Below are 22482 nucleotides of genomic sequence, written 5' to 3' on the forward strand. Positions count from 1 at the left end.
ATATTTCTGTGTGGTTAGCTTTTTTTTTTTTTTTTTTTTTTTGGAATAGAAATAATTCATAAATTAGGAAAGGTTCTCATTGGCCAAAATGAACAACCAACTAGGGATACAATCTACCACTTCTCACTCTACCATAAAAATAAATACTTTTTTCCTTTCTTAAGGCACGGTTCCATACCATTTTAAAGATGAATAAACTATTACTCAATTCAAAAATTTAAACTCATGGATCGGATAAATTTAATTCATTTACTCCTTCCTTAATTTAGGGTTCATTTTCACTCTCATTTGCATATTCAATTTCTGATCTCTACATTTGTTGTACTAAACAAACTAAACTTTTAAAGGTTTCAATCATGTCTATAATTTTTTTTTTACTTTAATTCAAATAAGTTTTGATAATAATAACAAAAAAAAGTTTTGATAGGAATAACAAATGATGTCGAGCATATAGTTAAGTATGGTTGTAATCTGTCACAAGGAATATACCAATTGTCTTCCTTGAGATTTGAGAGTTCTCTCACCCCACATTTATTATACGGAATAAAAGAAATGATGATGAAACAAGAATGAGTTTGCACAAAATTTGATTGGACCGGTAGGAATTTCATTTCAAATCGAATTTTAGGGATGTGAGAATTAATCATCATTAAATGTAGAAATTTTCAAATTTAGAGATCAAAATTGGATATATCAAAATTTAAGATTAAATATTATTTTGGGATAAGTACACTAGTAGATCATAGAGTATTCAAATTACATGAATGAATTCAGGTTATTCTTGGACACATTGTCCAATAATTCACATTTCGAGATGACTTTAATCCAGCCCAACATTCAGATATTATCAACTTTGGTCAAGTTTAAGAATTATGCAAATCATTGTGGTTTATTCAATTTCAATGTCAAACTTTATTAAATTTGACATTTAAAATTTTCTAACTCATGGTAACACTAATTGAATTAAAAAGGGATTAGTACATTAATAGGCTATTTAGAGACTATAATTATATTAGAAGATTGAATTGTATAAAATTTACACTATTGTCATCAAACAATCCAATTTAAGATGGTACCTATCACCCAATTTACTAATATATGGTATCTCACCTCAATATTAATTAATTTTTAAAATCCAAAATTAGTTATTGATAGGTTACATTTTAAATCTCTAAAATTTTACAGACTTCCCAAAAGTAAAAAATATCAAATCCCAAAATCCTTCATTATTAAAAAAATTCGAAAACCTCATTCCTCCGACTTTTCTTCTTCATCTGTCGTTCTGTTTTCGTCCATTTCTTCGTCTCCGACCGCTGTCTGCATTCCTTCATCTTCGATCGCCGTCTCCATTCTTCTTCGTCGTCGGAACAGTCTACTAGCTTCTCCTTCGTCTCCGGTTGCCTGTCTATTGTTTCCGTCCGTTTATCTCGAGATTTCTTTTTTGTCGCCGGCTGCCCGTCGACTATTCGAGCCCTCCATTTATCTTGACCATTGTCTAGTTGACGACCAGAAGGTTTGTAGGTTATTTGCTTCATTCGTTAATTGTAGAATGATATAGTCGTATATACTTTATAGTCAGATATAGATTATGTGTCTAAGTGTATGTTATAATGGCTATAGTTTATATCAATATAAATGAAAAGGTAGCTGGATATAGTTTATATAAATATAAATGAAAATGTAGTCGGATATAATTTTTATATATATAAATGAAAAGGTAGCCGAATATAGTTTATATATATATATAAAAAAGTGTATGTTATAATGATTATATTATTGAAATTTGGCAAAAAAATGTAATGAAATGAAAAAATATTTTGTAATAAATTTCATTATTTAGTAGAATATATTAAAAAGTAAATTTCGGAATTATCATAATAATTGAATATTTTATAATAAATTTTATTTAATATAATATATTAAGGAGTAAATTAGGAGATTATGAGAATGATTGATTGTCCCACGATAATTTAATGTTTACAAAATCAAATTTGAAATATTAATTTTTGCATTTAAATAAAAAACTAACTATAATAAATATAAATACAATGGGTAAAATAAATATTAAAATAAAATCATGCCTACATAAATCTATGTAAAATTAAAAAATTTTAGAGTAAATAAGTTTCTAAAATAGCCCTCAGACATTGCCTCAATTAAAAATATCTCTTTATATATTCTCTATCAAATATTCAAATTTTCACACCACATATTTACCGAAAAAAAGTCAATTACAAATTATCTAAACAACAATTTAACATATTCGGCAAAGCCTTTTAGTATCATTATCAAAGCATGATGATTTATAAATTCCAAGCTGAAACATATTAAAAAAACAATGAATCAACTATTACAATTTTCAACAGAGTTGGTAGTAATGCCTTTTTTTTTCCTTTGGGGAAAGATAGTAATGCCTCTTGTACAAATGTATTCAGCAAAAGAGGACATAGCTTATAAACTATTATGTTTATAATAAGAAGATACCCGCAGGCTGACACTTTTCACTTCATCACTCCTGTACTTGAAAGAAATCACCCCACTTCAAAACCTCACACAAATTACAAAAACCAAAACAGGGACCAAACACAAGAATCTGAGTTCTCACGAGCACAAGTTCTCTTTTATATAACTTCTTCTGCAGATCTCACTTCAATTTGGGGGGCCTCCTCCTACAAAAACCAGAGAAGACAAATTGAAATAATATGTAGAAATGAATTGGATCACAAGTTGCATAAGAGATGTTGAGGTAAAAAGGAAAAGAATTGCTGTACCAAATTTTCTTTGTTTGATTGCACTGAATCCTCTTCAGGACTCGTACTAGCTGGAACTGCAGATAAATAACAATTGCAGAGTGTTAAAATAGCTGCAAATGATAAATGCCAATTGAACTGTTTATAGAATCATTTTCTTAGTATGCAATGAATGACAATTCCACAGAATTTTTAGTTATTATGCTGACCTTTCCCACTGAGCTGTTTCTTTCCGTGTTTGGTGACCTTATCCTTTCCTTGAATGGGTTCTTGCTTGTTTGGCTTTTGGGGTTTCTTCACAGATTTTTTCACCGTCTCTGAAGTTGAATTTGCGGCAGCATTTTTATTCCAGAGGCCCCTATTCCTGGGTGTTGTAGTAGGATTTCTCTGGTTGACATCAGTGACTGGGGTAGTTTTAGCAGCAACATCAGTGTTTAAGGATTTTGGTTTAAGTTTCCTAGGCTCCACTGTGGATGAAGAGCTATGAACTTCATCATCCGAAGACCTTGTTCCCACTTCGGGCCCCTGAGAATAAGTTTCAGAAACCTGCAGTTGCTCTGAATCTTCAGATGTATTGTAGCTTTCAAGCAAGTCTTTCACTGTTTGTTCACTTTCATCAAGTTTGCAACGTTCTAAGTAGGACTTAAGTTCATCACGCATCCGACGAAAAGGCTGGTTTAAGATTTTGTCAGTAGAGGTAACAACAAATAAATGATACTATCAAAATTTTCATAGTTATAAGCAGAGAAAAGATTGGGAAAACAATGTTGTTACCTTGCACTCTGCCTCCAGTGCAAGTTTGAAAAATCCAAGCGACACCGTATGCTTAGAAGCAGCTTCAGAGAGCTTGATCTGTGATAGCCAATATGATGTTGAAGATAAAGTGTTGAATGTTTTCCTGCTTGACCGTGGAACGTCAGAAACAGGTGTGTCACTTTTCCCCTGGCTTCTGGCAGTCCTCCGGACCTCTGATATTGGCGTAATGTTGCCAACTACTTTTCGATTTGGGCTTACATTTTTAGTTGGAATAGACAGCCTTCTTGGTGGTTTAGCAGACTTTTCCTTGGCAGATAGGTCAAGGACTCCAACACTTTTACTCACACTATATACAGATCTACCCCTGAAACTCCCAAACAAAAATCAATTAATCTTCAGTACTTAGAACAGAGAAGATTTTGGGAATAATATAAAACAGAACAGCTGGATTCTTTCTGCACAAAGATTAAATGAAGGTGCAGATAGAAATGGTCAATGGAATGAAGATCCAGAATATACAATGCCCAAAGTATATCTGCTTGAGAAGAAATTGGGTAGACATCATTAGCCAAGAAGAAACTACTATGGAATTTTAGAGCATTAAAAAGAAAGAACTAGAAATTAGACCAACACTATGGAATGGACGGAAATGAAGTTTTGTGAAACCTTACGAGAGGGAATTGTGAGATGAAATGATTCCTTTACCATTGATCACCATTACAGTTTAACGCATCACGTACACATTTCATAAGAAAGACATCAAACATAAGTGGAAAGAAGACAGCACCATGTTTACGGTTGCACAAAACTGTCTATTTGTCAGTTTGATCATCGCTTATACAGGCAAATCACTGTAAAACTGAATTCCTAGAACTTTTGAAAAAGATTTACATTAGAAACTTAAATTTCTCTCTATCTCTTCTTACGGTTTTCTTAGTTCCAAAAATGATTACATTTTACGAAGTCTAATTGTCTAAACTTCTTCTAATGAAGCAACTTTCGACTCCTGCACTCAGAAGTGTTATTTGAGAGTACACAGTCGAACATGATTGACCAAAATTACAGTGTAACCTATTGGATCACTTTGAAAGAAATATTTGTCTAGTGATGATCAACGAAAGCCCCCGAAAATATCAAAACAGTAAACAAGTAAACATCCCGAATGACAGATCAAAAGAATAGCAAACTGTATAAACGTCAGTTTAGCAGAAAAATAAAGAAAGCGTAGAAGTAAACAAAAGAAAACCACCTTTTAGAGGTAGAAGAAGGAGGATTCGACAATTCAGGCACAGGAGGCTTCTCCTCCTTGGATTTAGTTCCCGATCGCAAAGCATAACGCTGGAGCTTGGGTTTCGCAGAGTTCCCTAACCCTAACCCATCAAGCCACCAAAAAAATCAGCAAAATGAAAATTATAAAAATAGGTTAAACGGAAAATTCAGGAAATCAAACCAGGAAGTGGAGTAGATTGCTGGTCCTTGATCGGTTCTTCCATGTCTCTGCTTCTCTGGAATTAAAAAGTAGAATTTCTCCGCTCTCTCCCCCGCTCCGATTGTAAACGACAAAGATTGAAATTCGTCCGATAAAGCTCTTGCGCTTAGTGGAGCTCATCGAATGGGGATTTTATACTCGATTCAGAAAATTAAATAAATAAATTAGGCGGGAAAATGTGGAAACTGTCACCCACTTCCTAAACTCGAATATTCCCCCTTTGCTTTCTCTCGGACCGCCACGTGTACTAAATATTTGGATTTGGTATGAATAAGCGCTGGTTTTAAAACGTTAATAATGACACGTGGATGATTAAGCGAGGGGTTAAATTTTCTAACTGCAGCATCGTCGAATAAAGAAAGGGACGGTGGATGATGAAAAGAGGGAAGATTTTGAACGGCTATCTGACCTGACCCACTGCGACTTATTGTAAAGAAAAAAGGGGTCCAAAAATACGCTCAAATTTCGAATTTCAAATTTAAATTCGTGAGCCGTTAGGATTGGGACTGAAACCGTCCTTTTCGGTTGATGCTCTGTCTAATGGGCCTTCTCTGGCCTGGACTCACCTTCTGGGCCGTGGCCCAGCTCCAACTCAATCATGGCCCACCTATTCATGTTATCCGCTCCATTACATCTTTCAGTCAATTATATGTCAGTTTGAACGTTTCTAAAAAAAATACCAATCAATAAGATACAGTGAATAAGTAATTGTTCATTCAATAAATTACAATAGAAAGAAGCGTGGGAAAAGGAGAATACAGCTCTAATGAATCAAACTCAAAGAATTTCTATACCAAATTTAAACATTCAATTATAATATAAAATTTATAAATATACAATACTGGAAGCAGGAGAAAGGGTGGTAGATCAACGAGAATTGTAAGCAGCTACTTGTTCAGGATCATACACAATGCCATGAACTGGGCCTCTCTGGCCAAACTGACGTCTCTGTGAAGCTGATCTCAAAGAGAGGGATCTCAGGGAAGCCAATGGCTGCACGTTGGGCGGCACCGTCATTTCTTCAGAGTGACCGGATATGCAGAGGGCACCAGAATCATCTTGTTCCCAGTAAACTTCTACCATAATCCCCGTTGGATTCTCTGCGGTCTCTGTCCCTGGAATTCCCACAAATCTTGATCCTACTGGTATCTGTAATGTCATAGAATCAGCAAAATGACGTTCCTAAAAGGCAAAAACATTGACAAAACTATAGTTCCATTTAGGTAGAGGCAGATGGTTATTGATGGGTTTACCTCAACAGTGTGGCCAGATGTTGTTAGAGTCAAAGACACCATAGTTCCATCAGCTGCAGCACTTTCCAGCTCTGCCTGTTTTGCAATGTTCAAGAAAACTTCTTCAAGGGTTGTAAGACTGAGTTGGATATCAGATATTCCAAGCTCTCCCTTTCTCTCCTCAAGTTCATCAAAGAATCTCTGCTCCACCATCGTAAATTGTAAGAATGTGATTTTACAGGGTACCAAAATTAATTCATGACATCCTCTTAACAAATTAAATATAGTTTGAGAGAGTAGACGTCAGGATGGTTACCGTCAGAAGCTTTTCTCTGTCATGAGGAATGATGTATGTTAGAAAAGATTTGTGCTCTTCCTTGGGTAGAATATCCAAGCGCTATCATTATATCATGATTTCAGTTAAAATTGGAACATTTAAATAATATAAGGAATTTTAAGATCAGTTTAGTTTTCTAAACTCACAGATTTGAAGAACTGCTTAATTTCTTCAGGGCTGCCGGTGGTGGTATTCAATACCCCATTAGGAGGAGGAGTATGTCCCCCGTTGTTATTGGCAAAACTAACATGGGCGACAAAGCCAGCACCAAATCTTGACTTCAACCGGATTGAGGTTCCAATGCAACGGAGCCTTCCCTTCGCCATGATTCCGATGCGGTCACTTAATATGTCAGCTTCTTCCATGGAATGAGTGGTTAAAAGGATCGCTCTTCCTCTCTTTGCACCCTCGATGATATCCCATACGTGCCTCCTTGTTATTGGATCCATTCCAGTTGTCTGCATTTAAGTTCAGAAAGATTTTGAGTTCATGTAAATATTACACGTATCTCCAAGGGTTATAATTAAATTTGCATACCGGTTCATCCAAGATGACCAATTTCGGATCACCGATAAGAGCTATGGCAACACTTAATCGACGCTTCATTCCCCCACTGTAACTCCCAGCTCTCATCTTTGCAGCCTCAGTGAGTCTTACTTCTTCCAATGACTTCTCTGCGATCTATTTGATTAAATGCACATCTTTAGGTGAGAATACTAAAAACATATAACCATCTCTAAATTTATGAACGTAGTAGTAAAGTGTAATTGGTCTGACTCTGAGATAACAGAACTTGTTTAGACAGTTACATACCGATTTTATGGAAGATGGTGGGAGGCCTTTTATTGTAGCAAAAAGATGGAGGTGTTCTTTCCCAGACAAGACGTCCCACAGGATGTCGAACTGTGACATACAAAAAATCCAAACAAACAAATTTTTTCAGAGTGAGGATTTGTAGAAATACATTGATAAGTTTTTCAAGATAATCACCTGTGGACAAACACCAACAATTCTCCGAATGTTTGCCATGCCAACAGAGTCACGAACAGAATATCCATATATTAATGCTGTTAAGTGATATATGGCCCAATTAGTAATTCCCTTCAATCGAGTGATATTATGTCCAATAAATAGAATTTGATTGAGATCACATTACCGTCTCCACCAGTCACTGGTGTAATTCCAGTCAAACAACTGATTGCTGTGGTTTTCCCAGCACCATTTGGTCCAAGAAGACAAAATAGTTGATCCTTTGCAAAGTTCACCCACAAGCCCTGAAACTCATTTCAGTGTTATATTATTGCACCATTGATATGCTGATGGCAAAATAGTTGAAGCAGGGCATTTATAAGTTACAAATTATTCATTGTTACTGTAACCACATCGCGTAAGTCATGTGGCAGTCAAAATTTCAAACCATAAAGCAAAAGAACATAAATGCATTTTGCACAAAATTATAAGATCATTTGATATGTCCAGAAAGTTATGCTTCATGTTCAGTTTGCCGACGTCAACCAAAAAGTTGAAAGAGTTTGTTTACCCTGACAGCATGATAAGGTGGAGTTTTCTTGCATTTACAGCAGAAACCACAGTTGGTCTTCCAAGCTCCAGGATAGGTCTTTGCAAGGCCACATATTTGAACCGCGACATTTGAATCCATTATTCCATCTGAAAGTTGTTGTTTCACCGTGTTTTCCTCTTCACGGACATCTTCATCATCTGGAGTAAGAGGCTCCAGTGCTGGAAGTGTGCCCAAGCAACTGCAGATGCCACCCTCTATCAAAAAAGGAAAAAAATTGCTCGTTAAAATTTATTTGAACTCCAGGGGAAAGCCATGCGTAGAAAACATGCAGTTTCCAAATTTGAATACCTTGAACTTTACTTCCTCCTTTCCCTGACCAATATCCTGGCCTCAAAAAGTAAAAGGCTGATTTTCTCACACCAGCTGCATTTGGGATAATGTTGTCAAGGTATATTGCCAAGAAAAACCATAAGAAGAATGTCCCCACAAGCCATATATAAATATCATTCTGCGAAACCAGAAATCCAAAATAAAAGGTCAAAGTTGAGGTCTCGTTATGACTAGCGCTTAGTCTATTATTTTGGCATTAAATTGATAACATACCATAGTTATGACACATTCAGTATCATTTGGAGCACACTCCGTCCGTCTACTCCAGCTGATTCCTGGGTCTCCTGGGGTGGAAGTTGCATTGGAGAGCAGAGAAAGAGCTTGAGCTAGAAGATTAGGCGGGAACAAGGACCAGATGATTTGAAAGAACTTTGAAAAGTTATTTGAATAAGGAAATCCAAATGCAGTGACAAGCTGTGTGGAAAGATGGCATTTAGTCATTGTTAAGTTATTTATGGTTTACATAGAATTTTAACAAAGTGAATCATACCTGAGTGAGAAATCCAACGATAAAGATGGAGAAGCCCACAGTAGTGGATGAAGACGACTTGCTTATAAAGGCTGATAACATAAAAGCAAATCCAACCTAACATAAAAAATTAATTTCATGGTAAGTAGTGTGGTGAGAAGAGGTAAGATTAGAAAAAAGAAGAAAAAATTTAAGGACAAAGGACCATTTCAGGAAACCATCATACCATATTGAGTTGGAAGAGAAAGAAGACGAGAAACACAACTGCAAAGTTGTTTTTAGAGAAAAAATCAAACTGAAACATCATTCCAAATAGAACCGTGAAAAGAGATGCAATAAGTGTGGTAATTCCTTCCCATGTGAGCCATGACAGCCAATATGCAGTATCATACAGACCCATCATCGTCATTGCCTGCATAGAAATTGAGGGGGAAAGGTTTTGTTAGAGACTAAGAGAAAGTTAATGATACAGAAAATGATAATTCTGGTATGGTTAATTATTCAGAACATAGACCTGACGAAGTTTGAGCTCTTTTTCTGTGATCAAGGAGCTAATTTGAAGAACAAAACCAAACATGGCAATGGCTAGGAAAAATGTTGGCCCAACAGTATTCACTGCAGAAAAGTTGTCCACTGGAGGGTGTGCAAATTCCATGAAATTGATAATCCAGCTAAAGTTGGGAACTGAAAGGCACAAAAAAATACAACATTGCAACATTGCAGGGAGAAATGTGAGTAAGATTATTATTGCTAAGAAGTGAAATGAATTTTGTAAATCAAGCATTGAATTAAGCTTATTACTCCCAATCAAAGATCGAGCAATTTCACGCTCTGCAGCAATCTGAAGTGGAATCTGAAATTTAAAAGTGGGGTCTTCATAGTGCCCTCTCTTTGCCACAGCAGTTGAATTAGTCTGTATACCATAACTAATCACAGTCCCATTTCTTTCTGTGAAATGCAAGGCGCCAGGGCAAGTCATAGGATTGTTAAAAAGCCATTCATCTACTTCAGCAGGTGTACCAAATGATCGAACCTGTCATTTGGCCATGTATAAAAAGTCTATCTAAATGTACTTGACTTTGTAAGGATTCCCGTTCTAATTTCTTGAGAACAGAAGGGAGGGAATAAAGTTGTACGTATTTATTTTATTAAAAAGAAAAAAACAGTTACAGAACATCTGAATATTTAAACAAACAATAACAATAATCTAAATCCTCTTTGACAATTTCACTATCTTTTTCTGCAGAGAGCATCAATATTTTCATATGCATTGCATAAATGGAAAAGTCCAATGACATTAAGGAATTAAGTTTGTTTATCCATGATTCTTTTTTTTAGTACAAGTGGGGTGGAGGGTTCGAACTGATAAGTCTTGATCAGGGATACATGTCAATTACCACAAAGCAAAGTTTAAGTATGAAACAAATTTATAAATTTGAAAATAAACTAAAAGCTTATCTTACGTCTCCTTTATAAATTCCAGCGCCAGTTTCAGGTAAATGAAACACCATTTTATCTTTAATACTTGTAGTCCGAAACCCAAGAAGAAAGCAGGGCATCATGAGAATAATATTAAATACTTTTAGCTTATATATAATGTTTATAATCAGGGTATTCTATATTTCTTCTGGACAATCCCAATTTCCACTAATCCCTACGCGTCAAACCTAAGTAATGCCGTCGAGCAAAACTCGAGAAAGAAGACTCGCAATCAGGAATTAAAAAGAGCATTGATACCAGTTGGCTGAGTAAAGAGTTGTAAGAAGTCGAATTTCGAAGACGCACCTTATTTGTAGGAATGGGTCGGCCGGGATTATTGGCCATTATAGCTCCAACAATGTTGCGAACCTTGGCACTTGAGCTGCCGCTATACACAAAGTCGTAACAGGGAAGCTTTACGTAGTACTTGTCCTCGCAAGGAGGGATGGGAGGATTAGCCTGGAGTTCAGGATTGCGAACATCGCTCAAGGCAGTGGAGGAGCTGAATCGAGCCTCGATGGCCTTCTGAATACAGAATATGAGGAATATGAAAAAGAGAGAGGAAAATAGCTGGAGAAACGTAGCCCTCTTGCTCCGCCATGAAAGCAAGAGATTCTTCTTGAACAGCGCCTGAAATTGCTGGAGTAGAAGCGGAAACCCGCTTCTTAATTCCATGACTTCGAGAACTCAGTATAGTTCTTCGCTCTGCTTTCTCTGCTTCTTTGGATCTGTGAATTACAGAGTATCAAAATCAAGGAAGCCGCTGAAATTCAGTTATAACTTAAAAATGGCTCGCTTTCATTTGCAGTTCAAGCCGTAGCGACATATATAGCAGTTGACGGAGGAGATGGATGGGTTCGAAAATTGGTGCTGAAATTCAATGGATTTACGAAATGTGCCACTGATTTTTGGTGGTCAACGAAAACTAATTTTCCCATTTTCACACAAAACGTCGACGTGTCGATGTTTTCCTTTATTTTCAGATTTTTGTCTGGCGAAGGAATCTTCCTCGAAAAAAACGAACAACAAAATCGTTTTCTAAGCTTATATTCCTCGATTCCCGCTTCTACCCCCGTCCAGGCCCGCCAATTAAAAAATAAAAAATAATAATAATAAATTTTATACTTTTCTTAAGACTTTATCAAAAAATAAATAAATACGTAAAATTCCTAAGAAGAAAAAAGGACGCCACTACCACTAACGTGATTGACCAAGCAAAAATGAAATGACCATAGAGGCTTCATTTCATTGCTGTAGTCATTTCTTATCCCTGATATCATCACCTCGAAGAAACATTTTTAGTAAGAACAGGGTTTAATTTAATTCATCACAAAAGTAGTTATTTATCTTTTAAATTTCAGTGTTCTGTTTTTTTTATGTGTTGTAATTTTTTCTTCAATTTGAAAATCTTTCTCATAGTTTTCATGATATATTATTGAGCTTTTAAGGTATTGTATTTGTAAAGACAAACATTTTAATCTACATTTAAAAGTAGAAAAAATGTTGGTTATTTAAATACATAAAATATTACTATTGATTTGAGATTTCTCTTTATAATTTTAAAATAAAATTTATAATTTATGTCATACAATTTATGTGTAACGACTACTATGAAGAGACTTGTTAGATTAAGAAAAAACTATATAATTTATTTGAATAATGTCATCTTGAGTTTTATATTTAAATAAATAAAAAATGAGTATTTTTTTAAGTAGCCTACTTTTGAAAGGATAAAAGTAAAAATAAAGTTGAATTAGATTAACCTTTTATTTATTTATATATATATATATATATATATTATTTTTTAACACAATACGTAGGTGGGAATTCGAACTTGAACTTTTTAATTAAAGATAAGTACTTGACCACTTGAGCGATGTTCGGTTCGATTATATATAACAATACTTATTTCTTGTAAGGTTAATATGGGAAGAGAAAGGGTGGCATGAGAAATTGGCAGGGGCAATTGGGTAATTTGGAGAAAATAACACGTGTGGTAATGGATTTAATTGGTTGAGGAAGGTTCTATTCTACGATTTGGCGTCTTGGATGGACTTTATTGGCTTTCACATTTATTCACAATTATCTTTTACGTGTTTTATGCCGCTTTTTGTCGAGACCAACTTTAACTGAGTAGTAATCGGTGTTTGTTTCTTGTCAAAAGGTCATAAATTCAAATCTTCATCCTCATTTATTGTACTTAAAAAATAAGATACTAAAAAAAACTATGATCTTACTTATTGTAAAACTGGTTCATAACGAGTTTAATGAGCTTACTCAGGACTCTCAAGATCCGAGCAAGAAATGACTAAACTTAACAATTAAGATGAGTCTTACTACTTAATCAGGCCAAGACTAGCTTTTTATCACTTATCGGGTGTCCACCAGTACTTTAGGATGTCACCCCGAGCATCGCCTCCAAACATCCATACATCCAAACATTATCAAGGCATGACGTCTCTTTCGTGTCAATGCCACCTCACAGCTTTTAACATATCGTCCTATACAACGACCCTATGGTGCAACCTTTTACCTACGGGACAAGACGTAATGTCAGCACATCCGTGTCAGCCAACATTGTCCTTGAGATTCCCATACCCAAAGGAAGACGCTCGAGACCTTAATTTTGCCACGCTCGTCCATGCCATGAAACACATATGTCCCATAGGGCACCTCAGTTAGACCATATAGCCTAGGGGAGTGAAGAGTTCAAACCATGTCTCTCCCTTACTCTGGCAAGCCTGTACGTGCCTCGCTAGCATAAAGTGCACATCCAAACTTCGGTTTACACGAAACTTTACGTGCTTGTACACTAATATGCATCTAACTCCAGAGTCGTTCGTCCAAACTCTCACTTGAACTCCGACTTTTGACGCAGTCATTGCTTCCAATCTTGTTTGCGCTTTTGCTAGGCTTTCTTACACACATCCTCATAGTGTGTTGGGTGATGCATTATCTTCCTTGGACGCATCGTAAGATTTCTCTCTTGGCCCTCAACATACTCGATGGGTGACACATTCATGTCGCCACCACTTGAACACTTGATGGCCATCACACAGCCATATTAGTGATAGGAAAAAATCATCTACTTCTACCGCAGGAATAAGTAGAAAATAACTGAGAAATTTAAAGAAAAAACTGCAAACCGGAGAAAAAACCACAGCCCACAAAGGAAAATCCACTATGTGAAAAATTATTACAATCACACATATTACACTCTTTCAAAGCAAATACCAATACCAAATACCAATACCGTTCAATTAACTAGAGCTGGTATACCAGCCTTAAAGTATTTCAATTGGGATGATTAAAACTCAAGCCCCTCAAGCCCATGAGCTCCTTTTATAGTAGTTGGAACACATCTCCTCCTTGTACTTTTCCGATGTGGGACTTCTAGTACATGGAGACCATCTTTGTATTCTTCCAATGTGGGACAACTTCAATTTCAATATTTTGTCAAAATCCAACAAGAGACTTGGTCATTACATGGTCCTTTTAAACAAAAAAAATGTTTCACGTAACACTTTGTTTATTGACTTCATTTCAGTTACATTTTTTAATGATTATTTTTTTCTAAAACCATTAAAGTTTTCAACCTGGGCATTACTCAACCAGTTAAGGAATTTATCTTAGACGTAAAGATCATGATTTCAAATCCTCATCTTACATGTACTAGAAAAAACCATTAAAATTATTTTGTTTACCATGATTCATGCGAGCAACGAAATGTGTGTTAAAAGTAACTAGTTCATATTTGTAGTTATATTTTAGATAATTTAGTTTACTACCAAGGTTATAGTAGTGGATAAGACAATACTAATTATCTTGAGGTTGAAGGTTTAATTTTTTATCATATATTTATTAAACTAAAAAAAATTATATAAAAAGAGAGAAAAAGGACAATGTCACGTTTGCCCTATTGCATACTTGAAAGTGAAATATTACCTACTACTCATAATTGAATTATGCACTCCACCTCAAGTATTTTTGCTTTATTTTCTTAGATTCATAAATAAAGGTTTGAGATTTGAATTTCTGGAACCAGTTCTATGTTTAGGTTTTGATTTTCTTCTTTTTAGTGTGTTGACCACTATAACTTGATGTAATAATTTTTTTTTTTTGCATACCAATCCGAGGATTCTTAAATTATAAAATACTGTTTAAATCTTATTTTAGTCCATAAATTTGTTTGTTTGTTTTCATTTATATCTTGGTCACCAAACCTTTAAAATTAAAATGTCTTACTTCAGGTATCAAACTTTTAATAAACAATCATTTTAGTCTTTTGAAGTTTCAAAATTACCTTCTCCAGTTTCCAAATTCTAAAAAATATAATTATTTTTTTATTGATATTATCTTGTCACCTTATGTACCTTCGTCCAATATTCACCTCAATCAATATCAAACACGGATTTATATCTATGTAAGTACATTAATACATATACTCAAAGCCACAATATCTATTTATTAGAAGTGAAATAATCATAAAGACCAAAAGAATTATGGTTTAAATTAATAAATAAAGTAGACTTTCATGGAATTTAAATTGGAAACAACAATAATTTACTTGGGGGAATTTAAAATATATAAGTAAATAGTCATCAATCATGATATTGAGGGGTTGTTTCTAGAATTAAATATAACGAACTTGGTGCATTTTCGATTATGGTATACGACTAAATCTACCATCACCATATTGATAATATTGCTTTCATTAAGTAAACGGTCAGATCATGGACTATATAAATTACTAATTCATTTCTCATTCTTTTGCGCTAAGCTCTTTTTAATTTAATTTAATTTAGATTTTTCTATTATTCAAATTTATTTTATTTGTTGTCGGAATAAGTCTTAAATCCTAATGCTACTGTCTACCGACGGAGTTGTATTTTATTTTGGCATAGTTTTAAAAAATAATTTCTATAAATATCTTAGACTTCCTTTTTCCTGCTCCAAATACTTAAATCAAGACTCATTTACTACTAATCTAGTTTAAACTAATGCACCATATCATTCCAAAAATATTAATATTAAATATGAAATATTATAAAATTTTATATACTTAGATTAAGCTTCGATTGATTAAGATTTACACTCATAATAAAAAAAATTTCCGAAAAAATAAACTTTTTGATCTATATTTATAATTAATTTATACTCATTTGATTCAAACATTACGAAGTAACATGGTAATTTACATTATGGTATTAATTATGCAAAATGGTCGATTATTTCAAGGTCAAAAACCAATTTAAAATGGAATACCCTGAAATTTACACTCCACATATTCCAATAACACATGGTCCCTCGATTCCAATTTAATATTTGATACGACTAGATATAAAAAAAAAGAATATATATTTGATACGACTAATCAGAATCAACAAACTATTAATTTAAAAAAATAAGCAAGAAGTTTCAGTTTTCTATTTGTGTATATTTTAATAGTTCTTTTGATACATTTGACCAAAATATTAATTGAATTAAAGATATGATTTAAATATTTATCTGCGACGGAATATCCATTTCTTGCTGAAAGGGAGAGGGAAAGGACTAATGAATTTCAGAGACGCGTCAGGGGTATTTTGGTAATATCGCCAAGGGTAGTCTCGGTAGAGCGAGCCAAAACTACGCAGACTGCCGGATTCATACCATTTTCGAAAATTATGTGAAGAGTAGGGATAATTCCGTAATTTGAGATTTAGCATTGACGGGAGAAAGGCATATAAGGCGGGGAAATGCTTCATTTCTGTTGTCCGAAGTCGACTAGCGAAACAGAGGAGCAAAAGCTTGAAGAAGACGAAGGACTAACAATTTTAAGAAACTCAAAGAAAAAAAAGAACTCCGATTTCTAGTTTTATTCGCTTGGGAAGTGGTGCTGAAGTTCTTTGGTCTTTTGGGTATCAATGGCGGATCATTCACTAGGTCCGGCCAGCTTCTGGACCCAAGCAAATGCTCTTCTCAGGAAGAACTTGACATATCAGGTCTTTCTAACATTTCTTAATCTCTGTTTCTGATATCGTTTTCTCTGTGAAGCCATAGAACTAGGATTCTGGGATCTGGATTTCATTACAATATCCTTTAATCTATGAAGTTGTTCTTTCTGTATATATACATATATTATTTTCTTGAATGTTGCAGTTTCAAAAATCTTAGCTAAAAAATGATTATTTCTTCCTGCTTGCTTCTTTCAAACTAGTGTAGCTCAATTCCTGAGATTGATAAGCTTCAATATTCATATGATGGGATTTAGTAAATCCGATTTACTGAAGTAACTCTTGTTTCTTTTCATGACATCTAATTGTGAAATTCCCCTTTTTTCCCTCCTCAGAAACGAAATATGAAAACGAATGTTCGGCTCATTTTGTTCCCGTTCGTCCTGTGTTTATTGCTTGTGCTTATTCAATCGTTAATCGACAATGAATTGGACAAGCCCAAATACAGATGTGGTTGTACTTGTATTGATACTAACGGAGATGGCCGCTGTGAGGAAGTCTGTGGAGTACAATTTTCAACTCTGGAACAAGCTTCCAGTTGCCCAATTCCAAGCCCACCTGAATGGCCTCCTTTGTTGCAAATGCCTGCTCCCGAGTTTCGTGCTGTTAGAACCAATTTTAATCCATTCACAGACTTACCAGACGAGTCGTGCAGGCGAACTGGGTCCTGTCCTGCCACTGTACTATTCACTGGAACTAACCAATCTCTTGGTGAAAGTATGCTCATCTATCTCTCTTTTGTGTATGCAGTTGAATTCGTTGATCTTTTTTATTTCTTCACGGATACTTAGATTTGGTCTCTTAGATTTGGTCTCTTTGCTTTGGTTAGTTCTGCTTGGAAGCATGTTCACAAATTCATTCAATCTGAATTCCAACAATGTTTCAGATAGTCTAGCTTTTAATGTGGTGGTAAGTGGTTAATCTTTTTCCTTCTCTTCCAAAAATATTTCATTTTGATCTTACTTCTTAGTCTGTGTATTCAGCATCTTATATCTTGTTTGCTCAACCTTTTCGGTTTTTTTAATGCCCAGGGCTCGAGCTCGATGACTGAAAATAACAATTTTCTGGAGCCAGCTTTTGCTTCAAATCTTCCTTTGTATAATGTGCAACTTCAGTGCACGGGGAACTCTTCTTTGACTGTTTCTGTTCCTGTATTATCAGCCGAAAAGCCTCAAGGTAAGCGCTGTTATTCATTATTTAAGATATATTTCTCAATTTTATTCTCATGGTTGGTTAGGTTGTAGGCAAAAATAGAAGTTAGAGAAGGCTGATGCAGAGATATTACATAATACTAATGATTAGACACACTCATCAACCCACACAATCGGTTATAATAAAAGTTCACTCACAGACATGTACAGACGTACAAAAGATGAAAAGAAGAAGAAAAAAGAGTCTATTGGAATAGTCCTATATATTCATTGTTCATTGTCTTTTCTTTTTTGAGTGTAGAAGTTAGATGTGTTCAAGGCTTACAATTGTGGCGCGACAGTTCTTCCGTGATCAATGATGAGCTATATAAAGGATTTCATAAAGGAAATTCAGAGGGGAAGATTAATGAAGTCCTTGCAGGTTGATTTACTTGTTACCTTTTGCCACATTGATATAGTAGCAATTTTTTTTTTCTTTTCGGTGTTATGTTAGAATTCACAGTTTTATTCTTTCTACAGGTTTTGATTTCTTAAACTCAAATGCCAATAACTTTAATGTGAGCATTTGGTACAATTCAAGTTTTAAAAATGACTCGGGAAATCTTCCTCCGGCATTACTGCGTGTGCCACGCTCAGTGAATCTGGTAGGATTTTATTCCCCTTCTGTATCTGTATCACCTTTTTGGGTCATTTTCTTATGGTTTTGGCTTAGAGATTAGAGCCTAGGATTTTATTTTTATGTCGCTAAATTGGGATCTTTATCATGAATTTTAACTGTCATATAGGCTGATATTTCTTGGCATTACACTTACATGATTTTCAGAAGTACTTGTCAGTTTCAATCTTCAATTCCTTTGAACAAACTTACTTGCATCCTTCATAAAAATTTCTGCTTCCGCAACATCCAGAGTCTCGTGGTACTAAATTTATTGCAAATGATTGGTAAACAATATACCGAATCTTAAGTCCGTAGAATATCAACAAAATGATTAAAGCTTCTTACAAAACTGTCCTTTAAAATTTCGTATCCTCTTATTCACCCTATCTCTCTCTCCGTCTTTCTTTTAATTGCACTAGAGGAGAAGGTATGATATATAACACCGATTCTTCTGATGGTTCCACAGGCAACCAATGCCTACCTTAAATTTTTGCAAGGACCAGGCACAGAAATTCCATTTGAGTTCGTTAAAGAAATGCCGAAGCAGGCGTCCAAACTCAAGCTCGATCTATCTTCTCTGCTTGGCACTCTTTTCTTTACTTGGGTTGTTCTGCAGCTTTTCCCTGTAAGATTCTGTTGATTCTGTCTTGTCTTTATCCAAAACTAAGAGATTATTTGAAATGCATGTCCTTAAGAGAATTGCTTGAACCACCACTCTTTAATACTAATGTTCTATAAATGTGTGAATTATCTATCTTAATGTTACTGTTATCTCTCTCAGTACTTTATACTGGCTATGCCTGTTAATCTAGGTTGTATTGACATCACTGGTTTACGAGAAACAACAGAAGCTGAGAATCATGATGAAAATGCACGGCCTTGGTGACGGACCGTATTGGTTGATCTCTTATGCATATTTCCTCACAATATCTGCCATCTACATGCTATGTTTTGTGATATTTGGCTCAGTTATAGGTATCGTCTTCTGCTCTTCTCCACTCTTTGGAGTATTGTTGCTGATTTTCTGTTTGCTTAATAATTTGTTATCTTTGCAGGGTTAAAATTTTTCACATTGAATGACTACAGCATCCAAGTTGTGTTTTACTTCCTCTATATAAACTTGCAAATTTCTTTGGCCTTTCTAACAGCAGCTTGGTTTACTAATGTCAAGACTGCTGCAGGTATACACTTTAATCCTATGATGGCAAAGACATATTTACTTTTCCCTTTTGATTCTATGAGGACAGTTTACTTACCTCTATTTTCTGTTCTGCAACAAATGTCGTACAGTTATTGCATACATATTTGTATTTGGAACGGGGCTCTTAGGCGGCTTCCTTTTCCAGTTTTTTCTTGAAGACCCATCATTTCCAAGTAAGCTGAAAATGAGTTCGTGAAAATGTAGTTGCATTTACAATGATTACTGGTGATTATCTTGTTAAAACGCTTTCTTCCTGTCTGCCAGTTCTATAAACTTAATATAACTCATTTTCTACCATGTAGATGGCTGGATTATAGTATTGGAGTTATACCCTGGCTTTGCTCTGTATCGTGGGTTATACGAGTTTGCACAGTATTCCTTCGATGGAAACTTTATGGGGACTGATGGAATGCGTTGGGGGAACTTGAGTGACGATTTTAACGGGATGCGAGAGGTCATGATTATCATGGTTGTGGAGTGGTTGTTGGTATTTTTGGTTGCATACTATGTAGATCAAATTTCATCCTCTGGTGGTGGGAAAAGTCCTTTATTTTTCTTGAGAAGGTTTCGGAAGAAAGCTGCCGCGTCTTTTAGGTTGCCAAGTTTGCGGAAGCAAGGATCCAAAGTCTTTGTCCAGATGGAACAACCTGATGTCATTCAGGAGGTAACTTCTTACTATTCTTGAATCATTTTCAGATTCCAGTTTGCTTCTGCTCTTGATTCGAACTCCGAGATTGGAGAAAATAACAGCAGTTCTTGGGCTTCAATTGATAAATTGATTCTGTTACAATCATACTGCCAGAGACTTAATGTTGATCTAGTTGCTCCAAGTGATTAATTGCTTACACGATTTGATTTGGACGAACAATTTTTTAAGGTAACATTGACAAAAGTTCTGTTTTATTTCCATAGAGGGAGAAGGTTGAACAGTTATTACTCGAGCCCGATGAGGGTCAGGCCATTGTGTGTGACAACCTAAAAAAAGTCTATCCGGGAAGAGATGGGAATCCTGAGAAGTTTGCTGTAAAAGGGTTATCTCTTGCTGTTCCTCGAGGGGAGTGCTTTGGCATGCTCGGTCCGAATGGTGCGGGCAAGACCTCATTTATCAGTATGGTAAGATTAAATCTTCAAGTGATCACAAAACACTTACTGTTTTATCTAGAATTTTCTAGTTCATATTTATTGTTCCATTTTACTATATTCATTAGCTTGGATTCATGTAGATGATTGGCCTCACAAAGCCTACTGCTGGCACCGCATTTGTCGAAGGTCTGGATATACGGAACGATATGGATATGATATATACCAGCATGGGAGTATGTCCACAGCACGAGTAAGCTTGAGGTCTCTTGCAGTCTTCATATTTTCATCTTGCGAGATTAAACCTTAAAAATGTTATTCTTTTGTTCAACTATGTAGCTTGCTGTGGGAACAACTCACCGGAAGAGAGCACCTGCTCTTTTATGGCAGACTGAAGAATCTACGAGGCTCCGCACTAACTGAAGTAAGGGACTACACTCTTATCTCAAGACGATCAACTGTAAAAGAATCTTGGTCACTCGTTTATGACTGTTCTTTACAGAAGTTGTGCGTTCATATTTTCCAACTCCATTTTATTGGCACAGGCAGTGGAAGAGTCTTTAAAAGGTGTCAACTTGTACCATGGAGGAGTTGCGGACAAACAAGCTGGGAAGTACAGTGGGGGAATGAAGAGGAGGCTTAGTGTTGCTATTTCACTAATTGGGGACCCCAAAGTAAGTTCCTGTTCTCTGATTTACTAATCTTCCAACAACTTTCTTGAGTTCATTTGTTAATATTAATACCAAATTCATTGCAACTTTTTCAAGGTTGTTTACATGGACGAGCCGAGCACTGGACTTGATCCAGCTTCAAGAAACAGTTTATGGAATGTTGTGAAACGTGCAAAGCGGGATCGAGCTATAATTCTTACCAGTATGAACTTAATTTATGTCTTACTAGTATTCAAATTGGAAAGCTGTAAAAAATTTGTGACTTCAATCTTCCTCTAAATACTGATATTGACCAAAAACCTCATTTTACTCTATTATCAGCACATTCCATGGAGGAGGCAGAGGTATTATGCGACCGATTAGGAATCTTTGTTGACGGTAGCTTGCAGTGCATAGGAAATCCTAAGGAGGTACTTGAATCATGTTCCAAAAAAGCTCCAACGCATCCTCAAACTAATTATCTGATCAGCTTTTGATTTTCTGACATGACTGATCTTGATATACACTTGAATTGTGTTTTACAGCTGAAAGGTAGATATGGAGGATCTTATGTATTCACAATGACTACCTCTGCGAATCACGACGTAGATGTCGAGAACATGGTGAAGCAGCTCTCTCCCGGTGCTAGCAAGATCTACCACATATCAGGAACTCAGAAATTCGAATTGCCGAAACACGAGGTCCAAATAGGGGATGTGTTCCAAGCAGTGGAAAATGCAAAGAGTAGGTTCACAGTCTTTGCTTGGGGTCTGGCTGATACAACATTAGAGGATGTGTTTATTAAGGTTGCTCGAGGAGCACAGGCGTTCAATGTTCTTTCATGATTCTCCCTTCATCAGATCTCCCATTTTTATACCACTCTCATATTTGTATTTTATCTATATGGTTGAATTTATATGTATAGTTGATTATGTGAGTACAAATTACATTAATTATTATTTCTACGCCTGTTGGATAAACAGCATTTTTACAATTTTTTTTGTAAATTTTAGAAATATGTTGGTCAGATAGAATGGATGTTATAAAGTATCAGTTTAGTCTTCTTGATGAATCCCTTTTCTCATCTTAGATCCAAGACATATACACTATTTAGAGGATTGATTTATAATAAATGTGATCTAAAAAAATGCATTTGTGTATATGTTCATAGTCGAACTAACAACAAAATTAAGAACTATTGGAACACCCGAATGAAGCGTCGCCACGGAGCCGGTTTGCCCTTTAAATCCAACAGGAAGCGACGGCGTTTCATCTCAACCATCGCCGCCACCACCACTTTCACACCGTCGCCTCCTCTGCGC

At 35.5% G+C, this 22482-nt stretch overlaps 3 protein-coding genes across 3 annotated transcripts; 1 reads left to right on the forward strand and 2 right to left on the reverse strand.

The window, feature by feature from the left end:
* Positions 1-2253: 2253 nt before the first annotated feature.
* LOC111007039 (uncharacterized) lies at positions 2254-5116 on the reverse strand. Its single transcript, XM_022279200.2, has 6 exons — positions 4957-5116; positions 4756-4876; positions 3525-3870; positions 2960-3422; positions 2772-2827; positions 2254-2669 (listed from the first exon to the last, which is right to left on the reverse strand). The coding sequence occupies exons 1-6, from the start codon at positions 4997-4999 to the stop codon at positions 2622-2624; spliced, it is 1077 nt and encodes a 358-aa protein (XP_022134892.1). The 5' UTR covers positions 5000-5116; the 3' UTR covers positions 2254-2621.
* A 571-nt stretch (positions 5117-5687) lies between these two features.
* ABCA2 (ATP-binding cassette A2) lies at positions 5688-11235 on the reverse strand. The gene is made up of 16 exons (XM_022279201.2): positions 10731-11235; positions 9747-9978; positions 9460-9629; positions 9172-9357; positions 8967-9062; positions 8690-8890; positions 8435-8594; positions 8105-8340; positions 7721-7838; positions 7555-7631; positions 7378-7467; positions 7102-7245; positions 6711-7022; positions 6544-6624; positions 6249-6428; positions 5688-6144 (listed from the first exon to the last, which is right to left on the reverse strand). Exons 1-16 carry the CDS (start codon positions 11097-11099, stop codon positions 5863-5865), a joined length of 2934 nt encoding a protein of 977 aa, XP_022134893.1. The 5' UTR covers positions 11100-11235; the 3' UTR covers positions 5688-5862.
* Positions 11236-16169: 4934 nt separating this feature from the next.
* On the forward strand, positions 16170-22223 carry LOC111025758 (ABC transporter A family member 7). Its single transcript, XM_088125009.1, has 18 exons — positions 16170-16408; positions 16756-17137; positions 17250-17329; positions 17452-17596; positions 17873-17992; positions 18091-18215; positions 18696-18854; positions 19042-19204; positions 19285-19410; positions 19520-19603; positions 19733-20094; positions 20343-20543; positions 20654-20763; positions 20850-20934; positions 21056-21184; positions 21278-21383; positions 21503-21591; positions 21706-22223. Exons 1-18 carry the CDS (start codon positions 16331-16333, stop codon positions 22003-22005), a joined length of 2844 nt encoding a protein of 947 aa, XP_087981135.1. The 5' UTR covers positions 16170-16330; the 3' UTR covers positions 22006-22223.
* The last annotated feature ends 259 nt before the right edge of the window (positions 22224-22482 follow it).

This window comes from Momordica charantia (assembly GCF_013281855.1).
Source record: "Momordica charantia cultivar OHB3-1 chromosome 6 unlocalized genomic scaffold, Mcharantia_2.0 BLBB01000006.1, whole genome shotgun sequence".
Taxonomy (NCBI): domain Eukaryota; kingdom Viridiplantae; phylum Streptophyta; class Magnoliopsida; order Cucurbitales; family Cucurbitaceae; genus Momordica; species Momordica charantia.